This window comes from Augochlora pura, chromosome 10, assembly GCF_028453695.1.
Source record: "Augochlora pura isolate Apur16 chromosome 10, APUR_v2.2.1, whole genome shotgun sequence".
In the NCBI taxonomy this organism is placed as follows: Eukaryota; Metazoa; Arthropoda; class Insecta; order Hymenoptera; family Halictidae; genus Augochlora; species Augochlora pura.
In genome coordinates, this window is record NC_135781.1 from 6200631 (window position 1) to 6214724 (window position 14094).

At 45.2% G+C, this 14094-nt stretch overlaps 2 protein-coding genes across 4 annotated transcripts; both read right to left on the reverse strand.

The window, feature by feature from the left end:
• Positions 1 to 451: 451 nt before the first annotated feature.
• Positions 452 to 8553, reverse strand: LOC144476395 (solute carrier family 41 member 1). 3 transcript variants are annotated; one of them, XM_078193280.1, is made up of 8 exons: positions 7753 to 8553; positions 6015 to 6117; positions 5139 to 5279; positions 4140 to 4788; positions 3763 to 3942; positions 2422 to 2861; positions 2115 to 2335; positions 452 to 2016 (listed from the first exon to the last, which is right to left on the reverse strand). In XM_078193280.1, exons 3-8 carry the CDS (start codon positions 5225 to 5227, stop codon positions 1679 to 1681), a joined length of 1917 nt encoding a protein of 638 aa, XP_078049406.1. In that variant the 5' UTR covers positions 5228 to 5279; positions 6015 to 6117; positions 7753 to 8553; the 3' UTR covers positions 452 to 1678. The 3 variants fall into 3 exon arrangements, with proteins under 3 accessions (XP_078049406.1, XP_078049407.1, XP_078049408.1); XM_078193281.1 differs by lacking the exons at positions 5139 to 5279; positions 7753 to 8553 and adding an exon at positions 5617 to 5833 and having other exon boundaries at positions 6015 to 7171; XM_078193282.1 differs by lacking the exons at positions 5139 to 5279; positions 7753 to 8553 and having other exon boundaries at positions 6015 to 7171.
• Positions 8554 to 9338: 785 nt separating this feature from the next.
• On the reverse strand, positions 9339 to 12424 carry LOC144476397 (solute carrier family 41 member 1-like). Its single transcript, XM_078193284.1, has 6 exons — positions 11196 to 12424; positions 10662 to 11133; positions 10417 to 10564; positions 10113 to 10315; positions 9881 to 10029; positions 9339 to 9789 (listed from the first exon to the last, which is right to left on the reverse strand). Exons 1-6 carry the CDS (start codon positions 11589 to 11591, stop codon positions 9604 to 9606), a joined length of 1554 nt encoding a protein of 517 aa, XP_078049410.1. The 5' UTR covers positions 11592 to 12424; the 3' UTR covers positions 9339 to 9603.
• Between the last annotated feature and the right edge of the window lie 1670 nt (positions 12425 to 14094).

Genomic DNA, 14094 nt, shown 5'->3' on the forward strand with positions numbered 1-14094 from the left:
GGTGTAAAAAATAGTTTGTCCGACCGTTTGAATCAAACATTATTGTCAAGATGTATTTAGAGCCTAATCTTTGGTATAGTTTCTTTACAAGAGAGCAAGCTTGCTCCGTATTGTAGTGTATGTGGTTACGCCTGCAATAACTTTACCAGAAACTTTACCGGTTGGCGGTAATTGCGTGGACTGCGACTCTCATTGTAAATAGAAAACATTGTCTGACAACGTTGTACAACGACGACAACGACAACGACGGCAACTAAAAAGAAGGAGAAGAAACCCGAGTAGAAGAAGAAAGAGGAAAGAAACGAAGATCGCGATGACGTCTTTGTCGCCTATACAAGAACTGATGATCAAAAGCAGGATCAATTATTGAAATTTGGACCACGCACGGATACGTAGCAATATAGCGTTTTTGTCCAAACGCTCTACGATTTTCGAATAAACAAAATCGATATGCATGCTAAGTTTTACAGTCGCAAACGCAACTATCTTTTTTAATTCGACGATTACGACAATATACCACGCAAATAAACAAACAAACAAACAAACCAACGGTACAGTCGTTACGGTTATTAACGCTTTGCTTTTGATTATTCACAAATGTGAGTTCCAGTGTGTTTGTTGTAACGTTGGAAGATGCGGAGTGAAAAGGCGTTTGCTCGGGAACGGTTAAGTTACATTTACATTTTTTTAGCTTGCACCGCGACAGTTCGATTCGGTCGGAACGACAAACAGCTAGTACCACCTACCCGAGTGAAGAAATACTGCAAGGAGAGCCGCATCAATTTGCGAGTCCTTCAAAGCATAAAAAAATATGTTGTCCGGACATTGGACAGCATCTAATTGTACGATAAGGTCTATCTAATTCCCGTCGTATACGAAGGCAACTGTTCGAAGACACGTACGCGTTACGATCTTACGGATTACTAAATTCAACTATTAATACGTACACATTGTTTCGTTCGTATCGTGCTACGTTTTGTCGAACGTCAACGAATACGTCTAGCAATTCGTTGGAAGGATCCTGACTCCCGACTCGTAATTCCGTCGTTTAATGCCGACCAAGGGACAACACACCGATCCTTGCTGCGACGTTCGACGAAACGATACTTCGATTGCATCCTCATTTCGCGTGTTTTGTTCCATGACTAGGTTTTTACCAGAGAAGTAGCACCGCGCGTTACAAGCGAAACAGTGGCTGGCCCGAAACGAATCGAATTGAATCGATGTCGGATCGAATCAAGCAAACGTGGAAGCGACGATTTGAATCAACATTTAACGGAAAGGTTTTCCTTTGGTAAATGTGGTTGCACATTCGTCTCGTGGAAGTTCTCACAATTTTCACAAATTTCAACAATAATCACAATTTACGCAATGCTCACGACTCGCATTACGACTCGTGTTTCCCCGTGTGTACACGCTTCCCCCTTGGTTTTTTTTTCTCGTACAGCCAGCGAACGTAGCCCGTTCACGTTCGTACGTAGCGTTTCTTGCTACAGCTTATATCTCGGAGGAAGAGGCAACCGTGAATGCAAGAGACAACAATGGAAATATTCGACCGAAACGGAAACGAGCTGCCGAAGAAAGGAGAAAAGCGGTTTTTTCATAGTGTCTCGGTGTCGATATCGTCGTCTCGATCTTCGTCCAAGACAGCTCGATCAACAACGACAGCTAGAGGTGATCACGGATCAATCGTTCGGTCGGAATCTTGATCTCCCACGAGGTAAAGGAACTGGAAAGCGATCGCGAGCAAACTGATGCCCAGCAGATCTCCCATCGCTGTCAGATACGGTATCGCCGAATTGTCCGGATCGATTTTTCGTTTCCACATCCAATGTATCATTATGTAGGCAATGTAGAGGAGCGCGGCGACTTGCAGCATCGCAGCGCATAAATAAACGAAGACGAAAAGGGGTGTCAGCGAGGTACCATCCTTCATGTAATTAATCAGATAAATGAAAATTATGTGACCCGGGATGACCATCGCCATTAAAACTCTGGTGGTTCTCGCGTGTATACCTAAAGACATGGAAAATGCGTTAACGGTGATGGTAGACGTCGATCCAAACGGAATTCGAAAGGGTAAGCGAAACTGTGATCGCAGCCTGTGTGCTCACCTTTGCCGAAAAAGTTCGCGATGGGCGTAATAAAGATGACGGGATGCGTGTGACCCGGTGGAATCAGGAGCGTGCCCAGCTCTGCCTGTTTATGAAGGGCAGTGGATATTCTGCTCGCTTGGACAGCTACAAGATTACCACCGACCCCGTTGATCACCGGTTGAAAGACGGTGAAGTTCTTGAATCGCGACACCATGAATCCCAGAATCAGTCCGCCGCAACTGTGACACCGATCGAAAGACTTTTTAGTATAATGTCTGGATGAGACAGGCTGCTAGTTCTTGCAATTGCCTAAATAAATAATTACCTGCTGATCAACATGGCAATCATGACAGGGGTCCAGCCGGAGTAAAGAACGTCGTTGGTGTGTTTGTTCTTTTTAGCGATCCACACCCAGAGCGGGGTGACGAGGACGTAACAAGCGATCACCAACGGTGCCAGCCAATCCTGCTTGTTAATCGATTCGTAGAGAATCGTCGAGATCCAAGAGAGTAGAGCCAAGGAGGTGATGTCGCCGAGGCTCGCGGCTATCGGCGTCGCGACGTTGTCCGGATTGATGTGACAGTGTCGCGAGAACACGATCACCCCTGCGGTGATCAATCCAAGAACGAACGACGCCAGAGACGCGGTGACCAAGCTGCTCGCGCACAACAGGTAAGCGTGGTCCAACGAAATGGTACCGTATCGTAACGCTCCCATGCCGATCGCCACCACCGACCCCAAGAATCCAACCACTATCGCCTGGCACTGTCAACATGAACCGATTTTCTTGTTAGGCCAACCAAATTTCTTGTTCGTCGAGCGCAAGGTCGCGCGTACGGCTGAAAATGAAACGAATCAGAGAAACGAAAATCAACCGAAGCATGAAATAAAAAATCCAAGGACAAGACAAAACAATGTAATGAAGACTTTGAAGATTGTTTGATGTCGAAGCGGCTTGTACGGTTACGGTTCTCGGATAGAGGTTGGTTGCTACACGCGTTAATGTAATAGGGGGGCTTATCCCTACAGTCCAGTTTTCCAAGCGAAAGATTCGTGACAACTGGCTTCATCGAACAGAGAAAAACGAGAAGAAAGCGGACTTCTTCTTAAACTGTTTTATTGTTTAATGTAGTTAGAGACAGTTGTGGCCTGTTTCGCGTCGAATATACTGCCATTTGAACAGCGTCTAGATTTCGCGGGTGTTTGCCGATCGATCGTAGGTTATATCCGGCGTTAAATATAACGTTGAGCCTCGAAGGTCGTTTACCATTGTCGCGCTGAAAGCGCTATCAAACAAAATTATGGCGCCAACGATAAGATGTCAGTTAGTCGCGCCTACTCTTTGTTACCGTCGTTCCGATTCGGCTTGTTTCAAATTCGATGAATCGTTACAATCAACCGACACCTGGGGAATGTCTGTTTTGAATTGGAAGCTCGGTCATACAGGAAAATGGAAAAGTGAGAAACGAGAGAGAGAGACAGATATGAGGAAGTTCGTAAATCATACGAAAACTCATACGGCATAAGGAAACTCGCACGACATAAGGAAACTCGTACAGCATATCTGACGAAATGTTTACAATCCGTTTAAGATTATTTACGGAAGCAAAAGACGAGGAAAAGGAAGGAGATAAGGGGCGAAGAAGCATGCTCGTGTTCGTCTCACCTGAATTAAAACAAGATTTCCAACGATCATGTACCATTGTTGTTTTAGCGTGTCCATATGCCCGAGATTCGCTTGAGTAGAGAGACGCGATGCAAGAGTCATTTCTAAATTGCCTTTCAAGCCCAACAATGCCGGAACCAGAATTATCAGCTCGGTCACTTTCTCGAATACGATCCAGTGCTGCGGATTAACAACGAGGAAAGAAAAGCGTTATTTTTCGATCGAACAGGAAGCTCAATTTACCGCGGTTCAGAGCGATTTCGCCCGCGCTCGACACATTTCACGAGAACGAACTCGTTAACGAAACGAAAACAGAAAAAAAAAGATAAACAAAGCAGTTCGCACGGGTAGGCGAGTAAAAAACTGAAGGAGCGTACCTGCACTAAATCCAAAACTAATCCAGCGCCCACCATGCCAAGGCCGGCAATAAGAAACGGTATAAAAACTTGAATGGTAATTGCCAGGTACGATTCGAGAGGTTCATCCTCGATGATACCGTAAATTTTACTTTCGGCGACGACGTCGGGAAGACGACCGGTGTCGGTCATTCCTTCATCAAAGATGGGCACTTCCACGCTGTCTTGCTCCATCAATTTATCGGTAGCGGCTGCAGCAGCCGCGGCCACGACCGCAGCATCCGTCGAGTTGCCGGTCACGGTTGCGACGTTAACTCCAACGTTGCTGCCGATGCACGCGTTCGTGTCCATGCCCATGCCCATACCCATACCTATGCCCATGCCCATACCCATACCTATACCCATGCCCATACCCATACCCATACCCATGCCCATACCAATACCCATGCCCATGCCCATCTCTGTCCCAGTGCCTGTCCCTGTTCCCACACCAGAACCAGGACCAGGACCTGGACCTGTGACCATGATCATGGACGCGTCCGTGGCTGTGCTTGTACCCATAACTGTGTTTCCGTGGGATGTTTTTGGAATCGCGCGCAAACGAATCTCCGCCGGCGTTACCCTGTGGGAACTTTGCTTTTCGGAAAGTAGAGGCTCTTTGCATTGGTCACTGTCAACAGAAAATTCGAATGCTTACAAACACAATATCTCCATCGAATCAACGAAATACAATATCTCATCGAATGAACGAAACAAGATATCGCCATCGTATCGACGAAAAACAATATCTCCATTTAATTAAGAATTATACGAGAACACTGCGCGCGAACACCGTGAGAACACCGTGAGAACATCGCGAGATCACCGTGAGAAAACCACGAGAAAACTATTCCGATGCGTACGTCGATGCTTCTGTTTCGCGCCGAACCGTTTGATACCCGATCGATGGTAAATCGCCGACAAAATCTGACTATATATATGTTAAAATAACGTAATAGAATTAAAACTAACTGAACGTACTTCTCAAATTTGACTCCTGTGACATCGACATGGGCGTGCTTGTCGGGCGGCAGTCGTACCGGATGTTGATGCACCTGATCCTCTATCATCTTCTACTGAGGACCTCATGCGACTCGCTGTCGCGGATATATAGCCATTCTCCTTTGAGAATGATAAGGCTTGTCTAAATGTTCGTTTGTTCGCGATGTCGTTGTATTTCAGAACAAGAATCGGGTAAATTACGTAACCAACGAGGGACGCTATCTCTAGTTTGATTCGCTCGCAACCACTAGGCTCGGGTACCTCACCAAATTTCAAACACCGTGATTCCTCGTTGAAACGCGCGACGCGCCGGAGACGTCGCGTCGCGGCGGACGACGCACGATCCTATCGAACGTAACGATTCTTCGGCAATCATGGTCACGCGGTATCGACGTCTTTTTTCGTTCGATCGACGTACGGAAACGAATCCCTGTGGCCACCGTGCGAACGTACTCACGTTTTCCCGTTTTCGTCGCGTTACTCGGTCGACTGGATTCCGTTTTTATTTTTTTACAGCAGCTCTTATCGACGATGCTCGCCTTGACGCTACTCACGCGAGTGCGACGGTTTAATAACACCACAAACTTTTCGAAACCGAGAGATCGTTGCTCCATCGACTGTACTCGTTCCGTGCCGAAACGCCGAATATTTCATCGCTTTAAACGTGGACGTCCCTGCGTTGCTTGCGTAACGTATCAATATCGTCCAGAGAGAACAAACAAATCGGAAAAAGAAAACGAAGAGAATCGAGAAGGAAGTTATACAAGGAATCTGGCAAAGAAGCTATTACACCGAGGAACAGTGAAATAAAGGTAAAAGGAAACGGAACGAATCGAAAGAAAATGTAACGCATACCTGCTGTTCGGTAAACGGGTCTTGGGCACTACGTAGACGCCTGGCGGTATTCATAGACTCGAGAATCCTTGTTCCCAGTGTTGTTTTCAATATCGTGTCGATTCTGACAAAACAGAAAATCAACCGTCGTCACGCATCTGACGGTGTAAGGCTGGTGGGCCTGTGCGAGGCCGTTTCACGCTATGGTTACATCGCGACTGATCTCGATCGTGCATCACGCCTGTCTCTTAAAACTCGCTCGGGACGTTTACCAGGAACATACGCGAAACGGAGCAAGCGCGAATCTATCGATCGTCGCGAGGAGCAACCTCTGTGTCCGCTTGTCCGCATGCCCGTGTGCGAGGGGCATGCCTGTATGCGAGTATCCTCAACCCAGACCCGCTTCTTTCCCTATTCGTTCGTCTGCTACCCCAACCGTCTGCCCGTTTTTACCCGTTTGACCGACGCTTCGGCCACCTCGGCGTCCCCGTTGTTATCTATCGTTGATATCCTTTCTGACGACTTAAATACCAAAAAAATTCCGTGTACTCAGACAAATAATCTTCGATCTAATCTTCATCGTTCGATCGACCAAGTGGATTACGCGTGAGAAACGATCGGTTTTGTATCGCACAGATTGTGCCCTCGCGGCAGAATATTGTCAGCACCGACGTGAGACTCGGTCACACGTGGTAGTACGGTCGCGTTTGTGCAACAATTTCTCGGAACGTTTGCTCTGGGAGCAAACAAAATCGAAGCGTTACGGAAGGTAGCGTTGCGAAATCGTATCTCGCGTTTAGCAAAACTTTCGATCTTGTTTTGCAAAGAACAATATTTGAAGAGCAATACATACACGACGCGGGCGCGATCGCGACCGCGAGCGCGCACGCGTCTCCGACATGCCGGTGGCGAGTTCACGAGTTCTTGCGACAACCAGCGCAGCGACTCGATTCCCAAACGAACCGCTAAGATTTCAATCTTTCACGAAAATGTCTGGATACTGTTGTTCCTACTGTTATCGGATCGTGCACGGATCTTTGTCCACTCTCGAAAAGATTAATTACGTGAACACCTTCGCAATTGATTCGGAACAAGACGATTTCGCTTCGACATTGAGTTCGTAGTTCGAACCGCGGCGCGTTGCGACAACGCGACTGGATCGTGTTCCCGTCGCTTTGAATTTTCATGTTCCGCTAACTATGATATCGAACGGACCGTACTCCGTATCTTCCAAGGACTCGCCCGGAATAAGTATACTTTATACCGTACATCGATTTTCGCGACCTTCGCAGGGACCAATTATAAAGTACCGAAGCGTTCTTTCTTATGTCGATTTGCGACCGAATTTGAAGAAACGTACGGGTGAGTTTAGGCATATTAAAAGAAATTTGCACCATGATTTTCGGGACTGTTTCTATGGAATCGAAAGAGAAACTCGCGCCATCGAAAAAAGTATGGCGATGGTGCTTGACGAATCCTCGAACCGAAAGGGAAACGATTGCGAGAAGTCTGCGACGGGAAGATCTACGCGAGAATGTCGAGTAAATTCGATAGAAACTGGAATTGAAAACGAGAGCGAAGTGAAAAATAAAAAAAGAAAACGAATGGTATTCAACGGTATCCGCGTATCGGCATTTGCAAACATTGTCGTTTAACGTTCGTGGCGCGCGAGTACGAAGCACTTCCGTAACATATTCACAAATTGATAAATTACTCCACGTGTTTAAGTTCGACCATGAGGAGCAATAACTTAACATACGTTTTGATACTTGGTTCCCGTGACCCGCGAAGCACGTTCTCGAACACATCCCTCGCGTTTCTCGTGAAAATGTAGAAGCGGTTCCGCACCCTTGTCCTCATACTATCCCTGTGACTCGTGCTCCATAATCGTTGCCATAGGGAGTCAAAATCGCGTCAAAGAATCACTTGCCAGGGGACGAACATTTTTACTGTGGCCCTACAACACTTGCGGACGATTTAATCGCGCTGGCCGAACCCGTGAGGTAAACGCAGCGTCAGTTAGAAATCGCTGCACCGAGAGTTCGAAATTTGGAGGGCAACGGCGGCGATTCTTGCAGCGGTGACAGCAACGACGATGTCGCGCTAAGTGTCGATTTGCGTTTGCGGCTGATCTCGGCTGCGATCTCGGCTACGATTTTGATTCGATGGTACGCGCACCCTTTTTTTCATTTCGACTTCAATTGCAAGTTAACGCTCGGACGACCAATAACGACGCGACGCATCTCTAACAATTACTTATTCTCGTTGGTTTCGTAACGAATCGAGTGGAGGATCAAAAGAGGACCGATCGCGAGGACAGCGATAACGACACGGTAGATTGATTACGAACTCGATTTCGCTGTTTTCGTTCAAAAAACGACCTCAACGGCTTGGCTCGCGAAGAGGTTCGGGAGGTGCGTTGCCCAGCAAAAAAAATATCTCCGGAGGGATTGCGGTCCGATTCGGATCGGATCGCATCGGGAAAACGCAACGAAACGAAACGCAACGCGATAGATCAAACCTAAAACGCTCCGTCGAGAGCGAGGCGATAGTTGGCACTGACAGATCCAACTATTTCATTGACGGAGACGAGCTGATGTGCCTCTCTCGACCACAACTTGGTCATTTCGTTCGTACCGTTGTACGTGTACGAATCGTTGAGTCAAGTCGGCGGCGTGTATGTACACGTGCACGCGTCGCGATATACATATACATGCGCGTGTACGTGTACGTTGAACGCACACGCCGAGACACGCTCGCTTACGCGATTACGCTTACAAACCTTTACGCCCTACTCGTAACGCGACCGTACGATATCGTACGAAATAAAGACGCCACCACCACCACCACCATCATCATCATCAGCATCGGCACCAGCACAACGGTTCGGCCCGAGCACCGTGGTTAACTCGATCCAGCTACGTACAGCCGAGGGTTACCGTGGCTCTCCTCACCGTCTTCACCCACTTCATCAGAGTCGCGAAATCTGGCAGACTTTGGTGTCTGCTTCCTTCCTTCGACACGAGTACGCTTTTCTACTCTACGTAACACATTTAAACAGACTTTTCTATCAAATTGGTTTCTCGCGAAATGTCCCCGCGAACATCGCGGAACGCAGTTCCCGTGCAAACCGACAGAAATAATTAGCGGAGCACTGTCACGTTCTTTTATGTTTCAAAGTGGTTTCACTTTGGCGGATACTTCGCTGCGCGATAACCGCGATCCTTTTCGCGCTAATGGCTCGTCTCTTTGTTTCGCTCACCGTGTCTCGCCAGTTTTGTCACGCGGCAAAACGCTCGCCGGTGCCAAACCCCGTTTGTTGTTTCTGAATAAAAATACGACGAGTGGCGCTTCAATTAAATTTATTCGTACCAATCTTATCGTAAGTATACAATGTTCAAAAAATAATTTTTTATATACGTAAAATCTCGGATTCGTCGAATCCGAGAACGAATAAAATTGTTGACTCTGTCGAACGATGCCAACGTTACACTTCGATAAAGAGAACCTAGAAGAAAACCGGGAGAATGTTCGATTCGAACGGAATTTGGAAACTAGTTGAATGGAATTTGTAATCTGAAGTTTCCAGCATCCGACATTCGAAATGAAATCAATCTCCTACATCCGAATCTCCGTCGCCGATGGCGTAGAGTATGTGAAACGCGATTCCCAGCAACGCTGTTCCTATAAGATCCCCTATAGCCGTAAGATAGGGTATGGCAGAACTGTCTGGATCTATTCCCCGTGTCCATAACCAAACGACCAACAATTGAGCAATGTACAATAACAAAATCACCTAAAGAACAAGTGAAACAAAAATATTTATCGAAAACTTTGGTAACATTTTTATCCTGAAATTGTTCTCGCGTGCTTCTTCTGAAACGTACCTGTAACAGAGCAGCGGTCAGATACACGACGATAAAAGTAGCAGTGAACGAAGTATGGCCAGCTTGAAGGTAACTGATGGTGTAAGCGAATATTAGGTGACCGGGTATCACCATCGCTAATAATACTCTGGCAGTTCTGGCGTGTCCACCTACGGATAGTTCGATGAAATTTCTGTGTTTCTAGAGCGTATCACCGTTGCTAAATGTTAGAACGCACGTGTCGGGAACGTACCTTTGGAAAAATATACGTGGTACGGATTAAAACGAACCGCGGTTCTCTCCTGAACGCCGGACCGTGGGTTCTTATGCAACGACGTCGATATCCTGCTAGCTTGAACCGCGACTAAATTACCACCGATGCCATTTATAATTAATTGGAATACAGCGATACCTTTGTAACTTGATATCGTGTAATCTAGTGTTAGGCCACCCACACTGGAATCAATTCAAGCCAATCCAAGTTTTTTAATCGACCGTTTGGATGTCCCCTAACATAACATTTCCTAGTTTCCAAGATTAAAGGACGATATAAGAACCTGCTAATCAACATTGAGCATATCACAGGTGACCAGCCGTAATCCAATATTTCCTTGGTAAATGGATTTCTAGCTGCAATGTATCCCCAAACGGGAGTAGCGATGATATGAAAAGCTATACAGGTTGGCGCTATCCAAGCTAGAGAATCTGAAACAGAAAAGTTGCTTTCGTTCAACCAACTCGTCGCGTAGTGCATTTTTACACAATTCTATTCAGTACCATACAATGGTCTGTATGCGATCACCTATAGCTTTGTAAAATAGAGACGCGATTCCCGACAAGAGCGCCAAAGTAATCAAGTCACCGAGAGAAGCCGCGATCGGCGTCGCCACGTTGTCCGGATTGATCTTCATTCGTTTCGATAGCAGTATCACGGTAACCATAACTAAACCTAACAAAAAACTGGCCACGGATGCCGTGGCCAAAGCGCTAGCGCACAACAAGAGTGCGTGATGAATATCGAACCGTGCGTCCGGGATCCAACCGAGCACCACGGCCGCTAAAGAAGCCAGTAGGCCTACAACCATGGCTTGACACTGTATCAAAGCCAAGTTCCCTACAACCAACGTCCATTGTTGTTTTCGAGTGTCCATGTGCCCGAGGTTTGCGTGCGTGGAGAGCCTCGAGGCCAACGTCATTTCCAAATTGCCTTTTAATCCTAGCAACGCCGGTACCAATATATACACCTCCGACACGTCTCTGTAAACCGGCCAATGCTGCAACAAAAATTGCAAAGTTCCGAACATCGTATCGAATCTCGTCCGACGAGATCACGCACCTGTACAATATCTAATAACAAACTGGCAACTACCATGCCGAAACCGGCCAACAGAAAAGGTATAAACATTTGTATAGAAATAGACCAAACGGTCTCGTCCTCGACATCTCTCGTTTCATCGTTCCTACCGGCAGATTTTACTCTATTGTTGGTAACGCACTGATGAACGATCCGGGACGGCATAAGACGTCGTCTGTCCTCTTCCGAGCTCTCAGCATCCTCGTCGGATTCAACTTCCGTTTCCATGGTACCGTCAACGATGGCTGATACCAACATCTCTTCGCTGTTTAGTTTTACCATTTCGCTTCTGTTAAATGATATCGTTTTCGATTTACTCTGTCCAATTTTACCCGATTCGTTTTTACGTCTTCTGATTACTGCATCGGCATCACTCATGCTTGAGAAGTTTGTCGAACTCGCACCATCAATTGCAAATCACTGGGATGAAATATAACCGATGCAACTCGTACCAGTTTTACCTTCGACAAATCTACCGACATTTTCGTCGACAGTCCGTAGTCGATAGTCAACAGTTTACGATAGTCTGGAATCCTCCGCGTTACATTTTACTTACCGCAAGATATTACGCACTAATTTCAAACGAAAGAACATCGGTCTGGTAACACGATACGCCTTACGTGTTACGGAAATGACGAACAATACGAACCGCACAAAGCGAATAAACGCGTACTACGCACATGTTTGGTCGTTTGCCACAGTCGTGGCAACTTACACCGGCCTTATCTAAAGTATTCAAATCTATTTATACAAGCATGATTCCAGGCATTATGTGAATCATTTGCATTGCTTTAGGTTTAACTGTCATGATAATTTCTTTGAGATAGATATTTTTATCAGTAAATGTTCCCCCGGGCTTACAAAGAATACCTTACAATTACGCGATAACTGTCTGGACAACATTAACAAGTAACGTTTGAGAGCCCGTTCTTAGGAAACACCCAACGGCAACGATACACGCACATTTGAGGTTACGTTTACAGTTTACAGTAGGAAAAGGATATACGCATCTTTTTTGTACTTTACGGACAAGGAAAATGTTGTTACATTACGTATAGCTTTCGAAATCATTTTTCGCGGCGATAGCACAACTAAATATCGTTCCACAAAAGTGGTATACTTCTACTCGAGTTCATAACACGGACCGCCGCAAGAACACGAATCACATAACCTCGAAAGTACGTCCGACCGGCTGGCCACATGTAACATGTCTTATTCATTATATTTTGATTGGGATCGTTCGTATGCATGTGTATATATACGTATACACGTATGTATTCGCCTCCTACAGTCAATTTACAATTGTACCCACATAACTTCTTCGATTGGCGAAACAGAAACGCCTTTTTGGTAAATTCTGTAGAAAACTTCGCGCGCAACAGAAATTTCGTTTGTTGTATGTAATACTTATAGGGACACATACATATTTTCTAAATATACTTTATATTATACTTATAAGTATACACGTGGTTGATAATGTATTCGTGTGTTCTTTTTTAACATACGTTGGACCATACGCCGGTGTTTAATCGAAACTCACAAAACTTGCAAAATTTTTTTCTAAACATAGATATGCTAACAATGATTTCTTTGGTAATGTTATTAAATATGAATGTGTAGCATACAACATTTCTAATTTACCGCGTTTCGTTCAAGCGTACGTACCGCTTCATTACATGTTGCGGCGAGATACGTAAACTGCTACACATAATTACCAACAGTCGATAACATGAAAACCTTTATAAGGAGTTTAGTATCTCTGAAATCTGATAAAGATTGACAATCCTAAATCCTAAGTAGACAACATGAATAGATATATGTACATAGAATAATCTGAAGTATAAAATCAGCGTACAACAATGATTCAAAGATTCTTGCATTGTGCACATGTGGGTGATAGTGGTGCCTCTCGTGGAGGACAAGTAAAACTTAGTCCGAGTCCGTACAGCGCTAATTAGGCTAATGTCAAACCTTTCAAACTATTAGTTAAACTACCGACATTTGACATTAAAGGACTCTAGAGTCCTCTTATCATTTCATGTCGCGATCGTTATTGCCGATGGTTCACGAAAAATAGGCATGTTAGCAAGAAGTGAATATTGTGTATATTTCATTTCGATTGCGAGTGCAATATTATTTGGAGGTAATAAGCGTGCGCGGCTCGAATATTTAAATGGTGAAAATAGCATTTGTGAAAACATATTAGTGAAATACAATATAGCGAAATTATAAGCTTTGTTGTATTGTAAACCAGGGTCTGGAACAAGACAGCGTCGCATCATCAATGTCACGAGGTGTACGCCTTCTGATTTTCGTAGCAGCGTCTTATTCCCCTTCGGTTCCGTGGACTTTAGGCGCGTGCCATAGTAACCATTCGTGGCACATTAGAGCGACGCTCGTATCAAGAGATATCAACATTCCCATCATAGCTTTACTTTTGCAACGATGGATCAACGATGTCGTGAACTAATGTAGGAAACTTATAAGAAACACAATTAAATTCCTATAGATTAACTACCAATGAACGCAGCATAATAACATCATTTATTATTAGAAAAGAGTAAAAAAAGATAAATATATAAATCGCGAACTTGATTAAACGTCACGCAATAAATTTGTTACAGTCTTATATTCTACTTTACAATATTAAAAAGAATTTGCAAGTTGCAACTGCTAGCTCAGTATCATCCTCGATTAAAACATATTACAATTCGCAACGTTTCCTCGACCGGCGATAATACCAATTGTCCAGGACTCATCGCGAGGAGGTTGCTCCTTTAGAGACCCAAAAGGGAGTCAGAAAGGGTCATAAATCGGTGCGATCTGGTTCAGCGTTTTGCCACTAGCCCGACTTGGTCCTGTATGGACATCGAAAGAAGCT